General features: G+C 37.7%; 1 protein-coding gene across 4 annotated transcripts in view; it reads left to right on the top strand.

Moving 5' to 3' along the window:
- nfatc2a (nuclear factor of activated T cells 2a) overlaps positions 1-17641 on the top strand; it is a 28091-nt gene extending 10450 nt beyond the window's left edge. For all 4 annotated transcript variants that reach the window (XM_026921137.3, XM_034312047.2, XM_053240891.1 and 1 more), the window contains exons 5-10: positions 1238-1410; positions 2830-2970; positions 6578-6633; positions 7106-7238; positions 7429-8124; positions 15155-17641. In XM_026921137.3, coding sequence (XP_026776938.2) covers positions 1238-1410; positions 2830-2970; positions 6578-6633; positions 7106-7238; positions 7429-8124; positions 15155-15210 — 1255 coding nt within the window. In that variant the 3' untranslated portion in view covers positions 15211-17641. The remainder of the gene's footprint in view (positions 1-1237; positions 1411-2829; positions 2971-6577; positions 6634-7105; positions 7239-7428; positions 8125-15154) is intronic.
- Positions 17642-18842: the final 1201 nt, after the last annotated feature.

Below are 18842 nucleotides of genomic sequence, written 5' to 3'. Positions count from 1 at the left end.
CACAGAGAGATACAGAGAGAGAGGGTCATAAAACACCTAAAATTCATATGCTAAAATAAAATTTCAATAAAGATTGGGATTTTTTTTAAACATATAAAGATAAATTCAATAAAACAAATATGTATGTAAATAATCCAGACATTTATAAGTATGTAAATAATCCAGACATTTAATACATTCTGAAATTATGTGGAGAGTTGATCATTTGGATCCTGGAAGCAAGTTTCTGTTGTCTGATCATTATACATTCTTAGTTATAGCAGTTCTTGTAATCCCAGTAGTGTGTGACCACAAACTGCACGGCTATTAAGCTAAAAATAGTGCTGCTCAAGCAGTGAGTGAGTCAAGCAGTGAGGCTCAATGGATGGAAGATAATTTAAACACCAATATTTTATCATGCTTCTTCAAAATTAGTCTAGGTTTATGATGGCAATCGCCTCACGTGCTTCCTGTTACATCACCCAGGAAAAGCAGTTCATCATACGCCTGAATTAAATTCTCAATAAATGTTTAGCTATCTAATCTACTGAATCGAAGTGAAGGTAGCTTGTCAGCCAGATTTCTCGCCAAGGGTTTTATAACAATGATTTTGTTGTGTTTGTTGCCTATCAGTCTTCATCAGGAAGGTAAGAAGTATAAGCCCAGATACCGCCCTTTGAGCCTTTTCCACAATTTGTGTTTTTATTATCTGTACACATGCTCCTGGAGCCACTGTGTGTCTTGGCCATCCGATGTGTCAAATTACCACATTAATCTAGAGCCAAAATATGTCAGCGTAGTATCCAACATTATAGAATCAAACTATTTACCATATTGTAGTATCTGAAATTGAGTATCAAATTTTCTCAAGTCCCAAAATCCAAGCTGGCATTTTTAATGTATACCTAGGCTTATGGTTAGGCTAAGCTTTTGCAGCAAAGTGAAAACTAATTCATGCTGTGTTTTCAGTACAGTGTTTCAGTATACATGAGAAGCTGCCTCCGGAAAGGAATTCAGCACTTATATGCTGATCATTTAAATTTAGAGCATTTTTTTTTTGCGCCCTTTTGCTGAGCAAATAAAAAAATATTCTCATGCTGTTTCACATATCAAGATCTAAGAATACCATCAAGCTAAACCCCTGTTAGAGGGAAGTTAAAAGTTAGTAGAGCATGAAAAGAAAACACACTAATTAATTATGGTTTTAAAATAAGTTCAAATTTTCATAATGTTTGTGATGTCAATTACTCCTTTGTAGAATCGACTGCGCTGGGATTCTGAAGCTCAGGAATGCAGATATAGAGCTGCGGAAAGGCGAGACAGACATTGGGCGGAAAAATACCCGCGTGCGACTGGTGTTCCGCATCCACATTCCCCAGCCAGGGGGTCAATACGTGTCTCTCCAAGTGGCCTCTCATCCTATTGAGTGTTGTGAGTGCAGTGGCTTTTTGATAAACCCCTGTTTGTTTTGAAATATAATTCAGCTTCCTCTTTTCATATTTGTAGTGTTCATTGAGGTGTATAATGTTTACCACACAACTGGTGTAGCAGTGTGCCTGTTCATACACTGGGCTTCTGTGCTTAGGTTAACGTGCTGTTAAAAAGTATTAGCATGGAAAGTTCATATTCAGGAAAATATTTACTTTGCTATCCTAGATTTGTGTGGATTCTGTTAAATATATACCCCTTAAAATGTGTTATTTTGTCATTTCCAGTATCCTGTGTCAATGAGGAAAAGACAGGATCTGGCTAGCATATTTCCTCCTTGGTTAGGAGTTCTGTGTTTTTGTTGGATTCGATGTGAAGTAGACAGAAAAACAAAATCTCAGAGTACACCGTGCTTCTTCCTCATAGGCACAACTTTTGAAAAATTTGTTTGTTGTCCTCTGCTTTCACTTACTCCTACAAAAAAATAGAGGAAGAAAGAGGGACAATGACAGTGAGAAGAAAGAGGATGCAAAACCCAAGCCTCATGAATAGGACATCACCCAGATAACACAATCTGCTGTTTGCACAGTCATCCTGTGCAGGCCAGCCGTCACTGCCTTATTTAGGAGCCCTGTTTCCTAAGTATTATTCACCTGACTGACTCAGATCATAGTGCGCCTCGCACATCTGTCCAAAGGTCACTGTTATTTGGTTGAATTTGCTTCAGCGGATATTGAATCGGAGTTGTGAGATGATAAGCCAGGAGAAGCTGCTTCATGGTTACATAGTTTCTGCAGTTAACAGCTTTGCTTTTGTTACTGAACAAATAAGTGCAAGTTGTCACAGCTATGAGGAATTGATTTGGCATCCTTTAACGTGATAGCCAGTAAACACACTTGCAGAAGCAAAGTGATTGGTGCATTGTAGTTGCCATAAGGCAGGGAAATTGGTTACTTCTGGTTTTTACTGTTTGCCATTATTTAAGACCTTCCAGGACCCGTCATTGGTCCAGTCTGCACTCTTGTAACTGCATATATTTTCCTAAAACATCCTACTAGTACCAGGATCCTTTATCCTGAGATTATTTCATCTCTCGTTGATGTTGTATGAAACTTCAGTCAGAACCCAGTGGTAACAGATCACACAATGACATAATATGGGTACAGAATAGATTATTTTTATACTGCAAATGCAGGCCTAGCTTATACAGAGGTCACTAAGTTTCTTTGAACTCAGTCTCCACTGTTTAGAGTTATCTTGTGGCTTGGCTGTTTGTTTCGGAAAGTTGTTTCAGTAGGTACTGCAAAAAAAAAAAAAAGAAAAAAATACGAGAGCTGTCTACCAACACTTATTCTTTAAAACATTAAATAGGCAAACAAGAACATTATTCATTGAACGATCCAAATTTGTACCTCCCCACAGCCCAAAGATCTGCACACGAGCTGCCCATGGTGGAGAAGCAGGACATGGACAGCTGTTCAGTGCTCGGAGGTCAGCAGATGATCCTGACTGGGCAGAATTTCAGTGCTGACTCGAAAGTTATTTTTACTGAGAAGACCCATGGTGAGTAGCAGCCTGCACACTAGAGGCTATGACCTTTCAAAAAATTTTCAGAATGCAATCTTGATGTAACGTCAGAATACTTTAACTAGTAGTGCAAACAAATATCCTTGATTTAACAAATAAGTAAAGACCATTCCAGTTTTTGTGTGATTTGTAATTAAGCAACTGCCTCAACCCATACCACACTATTTAGTCTCATTTAAGTGCAAGTTTTTCACAAGGACATTTGTCTTATTGAAATCATGTTGGAATGATATAAACATTTAGCATTAGTCACGTTGTATTACTGCATTATGCACCCAGTTCAACAGAAAACAATTACTAAACTTTAGCATGTTTCCTGGGGAAAAACCCCTGCTCCATGGATCAGCGAATTGTCATTACTACAAATAGGCGACAAATTAAAGGAAAAAGAACAAACGTGGCTCTATTATGCTGTGCCATTTTCTCGGCATGGTTTGGGTCCACTTGTCCAACTAGAGGGATGAGTCCCTACAAATGGTGTTTATCCCTCCAGTTCTTGAGACTTATAGAACCTATGTCAAGGTGCACTGAAGTTGTTTTTTCCTTTAATTTGTCACCCATCTGTATATTGAGAGTTACAGGTAGCTACCTACAGATAGGATGTTCATTAATCATACATCATTTGTATGCATGCTTCTGCAAAGGAAGATGTATCATTTACTGGAGGATAGGGTATCAAAATGACAAGTAGGCAAAAACTGTTTTACTTTTATGTTATTAATGGTATTAGTGTTGAACGTTGTACATTGTTAATATTCATAGTTCAGCAACAGCCTGGCATCACCCTTACACATCTAAAACTATGTGACTTCACTGAGATTTAGCTTTTGAACAAGAACATTATTAAAACCAATATTAACACATACCTAGTGTTATACAGTGATATGTAATTTCCGATTAATAATCACAGTTACACAGCGGAAGTTAGAGCTATGTAGTTATAGAAAAAATTCTTAAACTTGGCCTCAAGCTGAGTTTCACATATCAGTGTGCAGGAATGACATTTGAATCGTGACCTTTTCTAATCTTCCTCACTCACATTTGCATGACATTTAGATTTCTGATACAATGCAGTCTTGTGCTCAAAGAGGCCATCGAACCCCAAAGTCTTTTGAAACTGTAATGAATATTAAATGTACTGCAGCCAGTCAGTCAATCAATCAATCAGTAACTAACTAACTAACTAACTAATTAACTAACTAGGCTCATAAAGTGCTTTAAAGTAGCTGGTCATGAGTGATGGCATTTGTTATCTGCAGGTGCCAGTGTTATTGTGCACACATATTGGTCCATCATGCATGACATGCTTTGGCTATGTGAAACAGATGGATTATTGAATGCTACTTTGCCCTCCTTCTGAGTTGTGATAGCTTTAGACTGGGTGTTAGTGGCAGCTCTGTTTATAAACATGGACATAACAGGTTAAGTTAAGAGCATTATGCCTAACACTAAAGCTCTTATTGAGGGCAAATGATGAATTTCTACAGCATACAATGTTGGTTTTGTTATTGCATATTTTTGCATGCATTACTCATAGCTTGTTGTTTGTTTTCGTTCAAAAATTCCTAAATTTGCTGCCTGCTGTATCCAAGGTGCGTCGTCTAGTTTCTGTTTGTTGTCTGGTTTATGACTAGATTTTGTTTATGGTTCTCTGTGGTGTTTGAGGATACAGGTCTATGGTAAGGTGCTTAGTCTGTCGGTGTATAGCTGTGACTCAGAGAATCCAGAGGCCGTCTGTTCAACACAAGGGCAGCTTTGAGACGTTTAGACATGAGCCCTCTGGGGTCTGCTTCAACAGGAACTCTTTCACTCTCATGTATACTCGCTCGCTCGTTCACTCACTCGCACGTAGCAAAATATCGTCTGGGGTTCCCTCCTGCATAATTTTTCTGTACTGTAATGGCTAAGTTTGTAAAAAAACAAAGGCTTAAGGAGGGATTGCCTTTGTTTTGGAGGGTTTCTCTGGATGACAAAACACTCTGGAACAGTATTCCTCTGAAATCCCCCTGAAAGGAAGACAGCTGTCTTTGGCCAGGACTTTTTTTTTTTTGGCTTCGACTGATGTTACTGTACTCAATGAGCCAGGGACTACGCCAAAGCTGGGCTTCCTTCCCCTAAAAACCTCCATACTGCATTATATTAGAGGAAAAAAAGAGCTCCTGTAGAAGAAGCATTGGAACAAACTGCAAACAAACAAAAACACTAAGAAAACAGCAGTCGTCACCTGTCGTGAGCGAAATGGAGCAAACTGATCATAAAACCAATCTTGAGAAGTTGATTTAACCTGGCAACATCTCTGGAATCCCCTCCGGCTCCTGCTGACTCATTTGCACCATATGCGTCTCATTTTCAACCGTAGAAGGGGCTTCCCAGAATCGATAAAAAAAAAAAATGCAAAAATGATTACTGCCTAATGAATAATCCTATTGGAATGTTGTATTTGGTTGTTTCTGGGGCTTTTTAAAAATTACTTATTCATCTTGAGATCTGTGCTAGTTTGGCATATATATATAATTATGAAATATAAGTGCATAATATAAGTGAAATTCCCAATTTGCTCGACCCTTTCACGGTCTTTGAGCTTAATCAGTCTCCTTTGCATTTAATATCCAACTCACTGAGGAATACCATTAAAATTCACAGAATAAACATGTTGTCCTCTACCTTCAGGTGAACCAGGCATGTTAGAGGAAGCAGTTGAGTTTAGAGATATGATCTCCCACTGCCATTTCTATTGTGCTGGGAATAGGGGGTAGGCAACACTGTAAGCTGTAGTACTGACAGACAAATGAGAAAAAACATCACGCGCATTCACCTGTCATAACAAAGATTAGCAGTTGACACACTTGTTACAAGGAACAGTGACAGTATATGTTAGTGTGTCTTTTTTTGTATAAAGGTTAATACACCAAATAGACGAACCTGTTAGCCTGTATTTACCCATATTGCTGAAACTACAGTACTTATATCTTGCCTGAAACTCCTATTTATTGTACAAGATACTGACTCACTGGTCATAACAATACAAACATAAAGAGGTAAACAGGTTTACAAGTTGTTTTTTTAACAGATTTTTCCAGATTTTTACAAATTTATAGACAGGTGACAAATTAATGAAAAAACCATTAATTTCCATTGTGGGGTGATTTTGCTGGCATGGTTTGGTCTACTTTTCCCTTAGATGGAAGAGTCACTGCAAATCAGTACTTCTGACTGATCACATTTGATCTCTTGCGATGAAACATTTCTATCCTCATGGGGGAGTTTCCTCCAGGATGACTCCATGCCTTATCCACAGTGCATCAGGGCTCACTGAATGGTTTAATGAGTATGAAAATGGTGTAAATCATATGCTATGGTCATCACAGTCACCAGATCTCAACCTGTACAGTTCCAGACTTCAGTGCCAAGACCCTGTTCTGGTGGCTCTTGGTGGCCAACTAAGACACATTATGTTGTTTTTTTCCTTTAATTTGTTTTTACTTTCCTATATATCCTCCATGTTGGATTGATCTTTCTGAAATGAACCTTAATCAAACTCTTGTTTCCTTTCTCTTTCTCCCTCTCTTTATTCCATTTCTAGATGGGCAGCAAATTTGGGAGTTGGAAGCCACAGTTGACAAAGACAAAAGCCAGACAGTAAGTACAGTGAATGCCATAAATGTTACTTTCTACCAACATGACATGTAACACCTCTTTACTGACTGATGCCTGTCCTTTAGTTAATATTTTGCTTTATATTTGAATATTTCTAAAAGTCACAAGAGTGGATAAGTTAATGTAGAGCATTTATAAGGATCATTGTGCAAATTCTGGGCAGTTTCAAATAGCAAGCTCTAAGAGATGAAGCCTCAGAATGTACATGTGTAAATGTGTAAAGGTTAGTCGAGAATGACGAAACATACAAGGCACAGAGTTGGTCATAAAGTTGTCATAAATGACTTTAATACACTTTGAATTTCTGCCTTTGCCAAGATTCCTATTTTATATTCACTCTTCTGCCTTGGACATACTCAACACATAACCCTGCCAAAATCAATGAAGACTGTCTACAATCAAATGAAGACTGTCTGCATGAATCACTAATGCAAAAAACTTATCTCTTTCTCAGAGCATGCTGTTTGTTGAAGTGCCTCCTTATAGAGACCCAGCCATCTGCCATCCTGCTAAGGTGAACTTCTATGTGATCAATGGAAAGCGAAAACGCAGTCAGCCTCAGCACTTCACGTATACACCTCTGCCAGGTACTTTGTTCATGTCAAGTGTTTTTAATTCCTAACTACTGCACACCACAGACTTGTTAGATGTATTTGCTAAATCTACATACTACATAATGATTAGTGTAGATTACAGGTAGCTATTGCAAGTGTACTTGTAATATCTGTTACAGGACATCTATTAAGTAAAAAATTGCTTCTGTATTATATTCCACAGTTTCCTCCATCAAAACAGAACCACTGGATGAATATGAACCTGGACAAATTGGATATATGATGTCCCAGACCTTGGGAGTTTCCCCACACTCCTATTACCATCACAACCCCCGTTCAGTCCTCAGCTCGGATAATGGCTTACTCCCCAACTTGGCTTCCTGTCACCAGAATCATTCAGGAATCTCCCCTTCAGAACCCTGCTTTCAGCAGCACATTGTCTATCCCCGCGCTGAGAAGAATGTAGGGCCCAGCTTATACATCCAAACGGGAGTCATGGTGCCAGAAGCCCATCGTTCTGTCCTGGTCCATACTGGTTCCCCAGCCAAGTCCTCTCAGTTGATTGGACAGCATCCTGTCATCCAGTTTTCCCCCACCAACAATCACTTGTTGAGAGGAGGGGGAAATATTACTCCACCAGACCAGGAACATCAGAACCTCTATTGTGAGGGCTACAGCCCGCAAGGAACTCAGACAGCAGTGGCTTCACATTCTCCTGCTCCAGCACAAGCCCCCCAAACCCAGCATTACCCCACGGTCATTCAGCAACAGCCCTACACAAACAGGCTTCCAAAGGACAGGTCCCCTCCTGGGCAAGTCCATCCACAAAGATGTTCCTCTGCTGAGGAACAGAGAGCCTCTCTTCCTGGACGAGTCACTGTCAAGCAGGAGAACCTGGACCAGGCCTACCTGGATGATGGTGAGTCTGTTTGGCATGTATCTTGGCTTATTTGTACATTTTCACTACTTCAGTGGAACAAGTCAAATAAAAAGTCCTATACCAACAGGATGCCTAAGGGGTCTACTAATGGGCCGGTCTGTGGTATTCAGTGCTGGCATGAAGATCATGGGTGCTGTCAGACAGCAGTGAAACAATAGCAGGAAACATGCGTGTCAAGTCAGTCTTTTCTCCAGTGGAGTGTCTGTTCTTTGCAATCCGTTTCTGGTCTTGTTGCACACGTGTATATGTCCCAAGCACACAATCTAGGATAAAGTTTCCATTAGCCCCAGGGACAGATTAGTCCTGTGTCCCTGGGAAGGAAGCTAATCATCCATTATGAGTATAGTTTTCTTGCTTTTTTGTTATTGTTATTGTAGTGGCCATTTTGTAGTGCTTTAGACTAAGTAATGGGGGCTTTTTCAATCTTGGGTACCCCCAAAAAAATAAAATTAAATTAAAAAAAAAAAACAGCTGAGGATTTCTTGGATATGTTGACGCTGTTATGATGTGCAAAACAAGATCTATGGCAACCATTGTTGAGCAGTGGAATTGGCTGCCTGGCAGAGCTGAGGAAAGCCTCTTTGTTTGTTATACTTGGCCAAGGCTTCCCCTTGGCCTTACACCCGTCAGTTCTGCAGGGGGAATCCACGAGAAGATTTTTTCCACTGAACATGCTCCTGCCAATGTGGCATGCAGAATTCCTATTTGCAGCTGCTGCGCTCCTCCAGAAAGCCAGCAAACTCAGTAAGATAGCGATTGTTTCAAACTCTGCAGGAAAAGGCACAGATGGAAAGTATGAAGTCGATGAGGAAAAAGAGAACTACAGATAGAATTTCTTCTGGATGGCCAAATAGTATTTCCCCTAGTGAACAGCAACAGAGCTCTTGTTGCCACATTAATGGCCAGTTACTATGAGAAGTACACCCCAAATTTTAGCTGTTTTTATTACGAAATGGTGGCCAGGGAACCAAGCACTTCAAGACTCTAGTGTCTTTCTTTTAGTCACCATGATTTCATGTCCAAGAGGATCTTATAGCACTGTTCGAATTTTAATTTTCTTCTGGACACGTCATGAGCCACTATCTGGGGGATTCTCTCATCACTTAGACACAATGCTTTTTAAAGGTGGGATGTAGATTTCTTAGTTGTATTTTCTAAATAGGCCTTTACCTTTACACTGCTCTCTATACAGAGTAGCAGTTACTTTATGGGGAAGGTCTGGGTCTCAAGGGACAGGAAGGACGAGAATTGAAAAAAGTCCCATATCTGCCGGTGCAGAGGTGTCAAGGTATTGGTTCCACCTACAAACATTTAAGTGTTTGATGTCCTCCAAAGCCTTCACACAAACTCACTTTTCATATGAGTCATCCAGAGTCTTTCTCATCTTTCATTTTGTTAGCGGCTTTGCTAAGGGGCATGAGGGCTTCTGTAGTTGTCTCTAATATGAAACTTTCTGCAGAAACTGTGGGGATTCATATTTCACTTTGAGCAAAGAAGACAAGCATCTTTCTAAAGAGATTTACTGAGATATCCAACGTGCATTGCAAATCTGTTATGAACAGTTGTCTTTCATTTTCTTTTTAGCTAGCTATTAAACCAGACATATCATATTATTATCTGAAATTGAATGGAATTGATATATTATGCGCTTGTAGGTACTTTTTGGCTTTCAGAATGTACTCGTTTCTTAAACTTAGCTGGATATCTGTGTACATTAGTGAGGGAAATAAATACACCTTGCTCTTTTTTTTCTCAAGTTTGTAAGGCTTTCTAGACTGAAATCTAACCCTGAAGCAAACGAGAGGTGAAGTTATTCCAGATTGAGAATGGGGTAATTTAGATAGAGCACGTAAGGGGTGCACATTAGTTATGGGTCATTAGCATCCTTCACAAACTGGGTTTAGGGTCCTACATAAATAAAATTTAATGTAGAGAAAACTTTCTTGATTAGAAAACATGTTTTTGAAAGATGTTTGGATCTGAGGAAATGGATTTTTTTTTTTTTAACAATGATGTGGTTATTACCAGTGAACAACAAGTGGTGTCTCAAATTAGGGAGCATTCTGGAAACACAACACGCTTACAAAATGTATTATTTCCTTATTTATATGCATAAGAGTCCAGAGATATGGAGCTTGTTATGGAGGCATCTCGATTTTAATCTATACCCCTACAAAGTAGAGAAAGATTCTCCCATTTTGCTTATCTTTAGTATCTCAGAGAAAAAACTGAAAACTTTATCATTAAGAGGTGGAACAGATAACACACACACAACTTAGAAATAAAACACAAAACAGAAAGTCAGCATATATACACAAATATATGCATAATACCCTTATTGTTAGATTAAGTGGGCAGTCGGGGAAAATCAGTTAGATGTCACTGTGGTTGAAAAGCCAAAAAATGGTGAAAGTTCACCTTTAACATATTTTGGCTCATCAACTTTAAGAAACCATAAATATATTTCACAGAAGCATGCTTTTATTCCCTGGATTCCCTGTAAAGATCATGGTGGGTAAGCAGCCAGTTTAACAAACGCAGTGGTAAAAACAGTAAGTCTACCTAAAGATGTCTGAAACCTTGCTAACTAAGTAAGATTTCCTCAGACACTGAATGTCACATTTTGATCAAGATGTTGGATAGTTACATGCTGTAGCAACATGGACACAATTAACATGTTATTACTAAACGTGACACAGCAAAAATAATCAGTGATGTACTTTTAAATGCAGTTTTGCCCCTTTTCACTTTTGGGCTAATCAGACTTTGCTAAGAAATGTGCAAAAAATGAAAAATACTGTATTTCAGTTTACGAAAGTCTTCTGTAGCCTTCTGTACTGTATTTCATTTCATGAAAGAACTTTCAGAATATATAGTAGAGAATGTCAAAATGTCACCATGTGAAGGGTTTTCCAAGGCTGGCACACACATTTAAATTTTTGACTTATTGAATTAGGTGAAAAATGAATTATGAATTATAAATGAAAAACAGATCATATTGTTCACTAAACTAAATAAAATTATTCTACTTACATAGATGCCAGTAATAAACTTCATTCCCACAGGTCTGCTTATCTGTAGTGTCAAGGCCAAAAGCCTGTGAAGCTTTCCCTTTCTTGTGCTTCACCATTATTGAGCAGGATGTGGTCAAGGTCACTACACAAGAAAAATAAATTCCCAGTTGATGTCTTTAGTTTCTCTTCGTGGTCTCTAGGAAAGATTTTTGAGAAACAAAGTCTAATGGCCAGACTTGTGGTTTAGTTTCTTCCTGTTTGTCTCTGTCACTTCTTTGTGGCTTTATTTTGTTTACGGTTATTCACGTTTGCCACTTTACACTCACACACATGCAGCTACTCTCTTTTATACACTATTTTGAACACGCATCACTCATTTTTGCTTTTAGACAAACCCAACAATGGTACATGCAGAAGTTGTTTTTTCCCTCCTTTTACTACATACACAATGGACTGATTCTGTCCCCATGATCCATCTTGCTCTCCACCTTTACTTAGTAAACAAAACATTATTATTTGTTAATGAACCTCTGGAGAGACATTTGTGTGTGTACAAGGTCACTCGGATTTAGAAAATCAAAGCTCATAATAATATGAACACTTGGGGATAATTTGCAGCAAGTAATTTATTCTTTCATTCATATGTAATATTGCATGTCAGCGCCTAGGAATTAACCTTCTCTTTAATTTTCATGAAAGATGAGGGTTAGGTTTAGGGTTAGGGTTAAGGTCAGTGGCTGGCTTCACTAATACTCTTGTGGCTAAATGGCCAAATCCCCAAAGCCACACTTCAAAATCTAGTGGAAAGCCTTCTGAGTTTATAGGTAATCTAGAATGGGATGCATTGTGGATGTGATGATCAGGTGTCCATAGACTTCTGGCCATATAGTGTATGTTATGCCACTGGCTACATGGGAGTTGTTATATAAAAATTAAAAACGTGTACAAATTTGAGGGTATAAATAAGCTAAATAGCTCAATAAATAGCTAAAATAATTTTTTTCCCCCAGATAGAATCTTATAAGGTGCTGATATAGCAATATTGAGGTGGCTTTTGAAAGACAAGTTAGAAACAGTTTAAATTTACACTCTCAGAAAAAAGGGTACTAAATTGTACCATTTCATTTCCCTAGGATGGTACCATCCAAGTGTATAACTTTTGTATCTTTAGCATCATTGTATCTTGAAGTGTACCTTTAAAGCTTTGCTCTAAAAAACTAATCATTTATTATGTACCTTAAATCATTTTTTAAATATACACTACCATCCATGTTTCCAGGATACGTCTTAAAAGTACAAAAGATAAGGGTACTCCCCCTGTGGCAACTCCAGTTTAGTTCTCTCTTTTCTGAGAATGCATATTTTAAGTATACCACTTGCTCCGGCCCGCACAGCAACACAATTTATTGCGGGTATTTTCCTTGTCTAATGATTATGACATGAATATGACCATCTGCCATACTGTCCACAGTATGTGACCTTATGCAGGTCAGTACTGAAAAGGGAAAAATGGTTAAATATTTAGATCACCAGGTGGACTCTCACTGCAAGGCACTCAGTTTGTCAAAAGGGCTTTCACTTTCACTCATCTCTTCTTGATTGGCTGGCAGATGTTGCTGTTTAGTAGTGTGATAACCATTTGATTTGTGAGCTTCATACAAACTGAGCGGATAAACATTAGTCATAATGCAAAAGTCAAAATGAATGTAGCTTATGGATGAACAGACTCCAGCCCTGCCTTCTGTTCTAAATACTGGTCCACTTGTTTGCCTTCCATAAAATATTCAAATTCACCATCAATAATTAAACTGACACTTCAGTGTTGCACAAATGTCACATACATGTTTCACAATGTCTATGGCAACACAGCAGTTTATTTTCTTACACTGTGAAAAGGGAACTATTGCCTGAAGTCTATTATTGGTGAAGGCTGTGACACCACACTTTGGCATTGTGCTGCAGTTCCAGCCGGTCATAACATGAGCAGTAGCGCAAAAAAGGTGGTGTGAAGAGTGGCAGGATACATTGAGGCTCATGTTTAGGTCTTACACCTCAATAATAAAAACACATAGACAATATGGCCTATGAGATGAGTTATTTCTTCATGTGATGCATTCATTCACACTCTCAAATGGTGTCAGTTTTACGTAGAAACATGTTATATGTTATTCCCCTCAATTCTTATATGTGCTGTTCATATTCATATTCTGAGACTCAGGTTTATAGGTTAAAGACTCGGATGTGGTGCACTATATGCTTAGTCAATGTGGAAGACTCAACAACACTTGTTGTCATTTCTCAAATAATTCAATTTCAGTTCAGTTTTATTTAGATAGCACATTTAACGATAGTCGCGGCTTTGTAGAAATCCGGATGTAGATTTTGTGTTAATGAGCAAGTCAGAGGTGGCCGTGGCAATGAAAAATTCCCTGACATGACATGAAGAAGAAACCTTGATAGGACTCAAAAGGGAAGCCATCCTCTTTTGGGTGGCACCAGAAATTAAAATTATAATTAATTATAATTATCATTTCTCTTTCACAGTTGTATACTGACTATCATATCATATATTTATAATTACTGCAGCAGTTCTCGGGTACAAGTTTGCAGTGTCCAGGTGAGATTACCCACTGATACAAGGGTGAGGCTTGGGCATGAACGGTTTTTGAGAAGTGCATTCATTACGGTATGCATGTGGCAGCAACCACAGCAACAGAAAGTGATTCACAAGTGTAGAAAACCCAGACAGAAGCAGAGCATCAAAATGAATCAGACAGGTCTGGAGGCTGAGACGAGCCACAGCAGTAGATGTGTCAGGCAGCAGGAGTACACGTACAGCGTGGCAGAGAGCAAAAGAGTGGGGATTATTAGGTATGCTCTTATCCTGCTGTGGTTTAAAAATTGTGAAAGCTTGCAAACGGGGAATCTATACAGTGTATTTTCATTGACAGTGTCATTCTTCAGAGCCATGTGGGGTCTGTGAAGCAAATTTTTCTAATTTTGTTATAGTGGTGGAAACTATGTTATGACACTATAAATATAAATAATGTCAACTATATTTTAAGGACAGTTTTAATAAAATTAGGTTTAAATAATGGCTGTTTTTAACAGTTAAAATTTATTTTAAAAAATGTTTATTGAGGGGGTCCATGTTTTTATTTATTTATTTATTTATTTTTTGCTTTTATATATATATATACTCACATTTTATTTATTAATTTATTTATGTATTTAACATTTCATTTATTTTCATATTACTTAACATAACATTTCTTTGGTCATTATTACTTAGCCAGCACTTTGTGTCAGAGTGGAAATTCAGAGTTAATTCCCAGATTTCACACTTGTGGGACTCATGACAGTTGTGTTGGATCATAAAAGTCAGTTGAAGAGTATTCTTCGCTGCTGAGTCTCCCTTCTCCTGTGTCAGGATTATGCAAAGCACCTCATACACCTTGCTGCTATTCTTAGCATGCAGAAGCTGTAAAAGTTTCCATGTATGCCCTCCCTGTTAGTGAGGTTAATGGAACAAGTGGAAATGGAGCTTCACTGAGTGAGCTAAGGCAATGTAAAAGTAAAATGGTGTGCTCCCTCATGTGGCCAATTCGTGTGAGTGCAGTTTTAGATAAACATCTGTGTTATTAGAAACAATAAAGGTTCAGAAGCAAAGATTCATTCATGCATGTTCAGTAACTGCTTTTTCCTGGTCAGGATCATAGTGCATTCTGGGAATTTTGAAGGTGGGATGTAGTCCATTAGCAAAGATTCTCATTTTTTATTCAGATGCAAGGAGATGCTACATGTGGGGAAATATTTTTACTAAATAACTAAATTATTGAGTTTGTTTCATTTTTAATGGGAGGGAGTCTGTGATTGAACCCTGATGATAACTAGCATGGGTCTCTTGAGCATTGACTTAATGCATTTGTTCTCAAAGTAATGCAGTTACTCTTCGTATTCATAATGACCCTTTCTCGTCTATTTCTCTTCCTCAGTTAATGAGATCATAAGGAAGGATCTGACAGGAGTGCACGGCCGTGGACAAACATAAAGGAAAGGATGCCACAGGAAGTGTGTGGGACTTGCAGCAGTGCCTTCTTCTCTCTGAATCAGTTTGCAGTTTGCAGGCACTGTCACCAGCACTTACTTGGACTATTTCCATTTTGAAATATTTTTGACCTCAGAACCTTTTGATGCCAAGTAGATTATGCTTCATAGCCCAGGCAAACAAATACCTTCTAAACCAGCTTTTAAAGCAGCAGTGTGTTCATTTTTAAAGGCTTTGTATTTTCAAAATCTAGCAGTGACTGCTCATGAAATACGGTCATGGTTGACCTCGTTTGTCAGTTGTCAGTGTCTTATGCTCTCATAGCCTTAAAAATGATTTAGACTGGATAAAATGAGTTAAATCCATTTTATTCTTCTGTGATTTCATATTTCATAGCTCACTTTGGTAAACTCTCAGTTTAATACATCTGGAACAGTTGATTCGTTTTGAAAGGCTGTGTATCTACCGGTGTCGTGTCTGTCAAATTCTCAAAAACATTGCATTCATTATTAAAGAAAATCTGATTGAGATTATTTGAGACAGTCAGACAGTTTACGAGTGATACTTTAGAGAATTCGTTACTTAAATAGACAAATTGCAGTCCTTACTTTTGATAAAATTATACCATTTTTTTAAAATCAAATTTTCATTATGATAAAAGCCTCAATATTTTTTTTTTAAATTGCAACTAAATGCACTGTTCTCACAGAGAATCTTTTAATGCAAAGTGTGCACTTCTTGCCAGTGATTTATATTGACTTGTATATAGTTTCACTCAAAATTGGATTTTTATTGCCAAGATGTAATTAGATATTTTTACAACTTCTGTACATTTTCTTCTAATAGGGATTGAGAGGATACTGTATATCTACACACAACTCCAGAAGAAAAACACAGAGCTGAATTTATTTTTCTCTAGCAAACTATATTATGATGTCTTGTGCCTTTAGCTAAGAAGCTGTAAGCAAAACTTTGAAAGCAGTTTACAGATAAGCAGAACAATGTATTCTCGGTTTCATATCTTACAGAGCCTAACGTGTCTTGCACTACATTCAGACTCTAACATCATCTGGGGTTCTCTAGTTCATCTTGTGCTTTGTATTTCTATCTGTTGTCTTACTGATACTGCTACATCTCTGACTTTTTATTATTTTTATATTGCTATTTACAACAGTTTTATAAAATCCACGGCTTGCACATGAGGTTTCCTTTTTAGAAATGTTTGTTTTAATATATCTTTTTACTAACTACTAGTATGGTTATTGTGTTTCATCTCAGAGTTGGTTTTTGCCATAAATAATATGCTGAGCATATGATATGACAGTTTTAATTGATTTTTATCATCTAAATTCAAGACTTTAAATATAGTGATGTCCTCTAAATTCATCACATTTATTAACCAAAAATGTTTTGTTACATTAAAAAAAAAATCTCTCAAAGGCAATATAGGGAATATGAGATGTGAAATTTGACATACTTCTGGCAAGAGTATTGTATTGTGTATCCATACATTTTTGGCAGAATTATTTCGTTATTGTTTAATTATATATACAGACGGGTGACAACTGACTGATCACCTTTATCCCATCATGCAACATTTCTGTCCTGATGGAAGTGGTCTCTTCCAGCATGACTCTGCCCCATCGGCAGGGCACGAGTGCTCCCTGAATGGGTTAGTGAGTATGAAAATGATATAAATCCCATCCCAACTGATCATCTATGGGAGATTTTGGACTGACATGTTAGACAGTGCGCTCCTCCACCATCATCCAAACACCAACTAAGTGAACTTTTTGTGGAAGTATGATGTGCATTCCTCTAAATGCAGTTCCAGAGACTTGTAGTATCTATGCCAAGGCACATCAAAGCTATTCTGGTGGCTTGTGATGACCCAACACTTTACTAAGACACTTTATTTTGGTTTTTCATTTTACCTTTTCGCCCGTCTGTATATATACAATATATATTTTTTTACTAGAGCCATTATCTAAGCATGATGCTCAGAACATCATGGCAAACCCCTGAATGTAGACTCATTTTTAACTGTAAATAAGCTTGCCTAAATATGTATAAAATATTTCTTTTACTTCTACTCTACTCTGTTACATTTTATGACTAGTCAATCGGAAGTAGAGAAAAATCTTTATCTTTAGAGACAAATCATTTTATGAACCAAATCAATCGGTTTCTTGCCATTTACCATCATGTACCCATCGTTGTAGTAATAATATATGAACTGCAAAATAGGTCAGCTATTTTATTAGATTAATATAAGATAATACCAATATTTGCCAAAGAGAAGCTGTTATATCTTTTGTAAGCTTCATGTAAAGGCTTTATACCTGCCAGTTTTACTTAATCCAGTCATGCGGTGAATGTTTAATAGTTGATGTCTGTCAAGAACATAAGCAATAAATCTGATTGAAGAGATGTTTCCATTTGTAATTGCCTTAAATCATGCAGCTAAAATTTATTGTTACACCAGCTCAGATTAGCATTTGGAAAGAAAAAAAGCTAATCATATCTTTCTCTTTGTATATTTATTCCTCAAATAGGGCAGATGATAGCTTACCTTGGTCTCTAATCTATGTCGGGCCTTTAACAGAGAGAGAGAGAGAGAGAGAGAGAGAGAGAGAGAGAGAGAGAGAGAGAGAGGAGCCTGAATGAACCCACTGTTCAGGATGTCTCTGTGTATGACATCACTTCCATGGTACAGATAGTGGTTGAGCCCTAATGCTTTTGTTAGAATTACTAGGGAGATGAAGATTAATGTAAATTTAATCAGACAAATTGCATTACAGTCATTCCACAAAATCAGGATAATATAGAGCAGTTAGTCATGTTGGAGTGCCTAGGGCCAGGAAATCCACTCATTTTATATTCTAAATGCCTTCATTATATAAATCATATCAAATCTGTTTAGCCACGCCATCATGTGAAATGAAAAATATTTTAATTTCAAAAATATCAACATAATTTATGCTCATTTTTGACAAAAAATATGCCCTTGATTCTGGAAACATTAGACTGTCATGAAATGCAGAGAGCAGGATGCAAGTACAGGTGTGGGTTTTATTTAAATAAGTCAAAGCAAACAAACCAGCAGGATCAGATACAAAAACCACAGACGGACAATAGGTCAGGTGATCAGCAAACAGGCACGGCATGATTAAACAGGTAAACAACTATATAAAACATGATGAAGCCAGAAAATTAGACAGGCAAATACAAAGGCTAGATAGCTGAAGCAGGACTTCAGCATGTTGTTTTAAGAGTCTGAATTATAAAGGTGTGTATAAATTGGAGATTGCGGTATTTCACAGGTCTTGTGACTTTATATGAGCTGAAATGAAGATAGGCTAAGGATCATGGGTAATGGATAGGCACAGATGGATAGGTACAGATGCCTGACCAGGAACACAGGAAGAGGGTCTGTCAATCAATTTTTTGCATCAGCCAATTAAGTAACTTCTTATACCCATTAGTCACACGTGACAGAACAAAAATGTCCATCATTTTTTTGCATCATCAGCCTAACACTTATTGCCCTTCTATAAGTCTCTCATTTGGCATAATTTCTTACTGACTGGATCCAAACTGGATTCCCCAGGCATTAAGAATAATTATGTCGAGAT

This window comes from Pangasianodon hypophthalmus, chromosome 16 (genome assembly GCF_027358585.1).
Source record: "Pangasianodon hypophthalmus isolate fPanHyp1 chromosome 16, fPanHyp1.pri, whole genome shotgun sequence".
In the NCBI taxonomy this organism is placed as follows: Eukaryota; Metazoa; Chordata; class Actinopteri; order Siluriformes; family Pangasiidae; genus Pangasianodon; species Pangasianodon hypophthalmus.
Note: the sequence above shows the minus strand (reverse complement) of the source record. Positions and strands in the feature narration are given on the sequence as shown.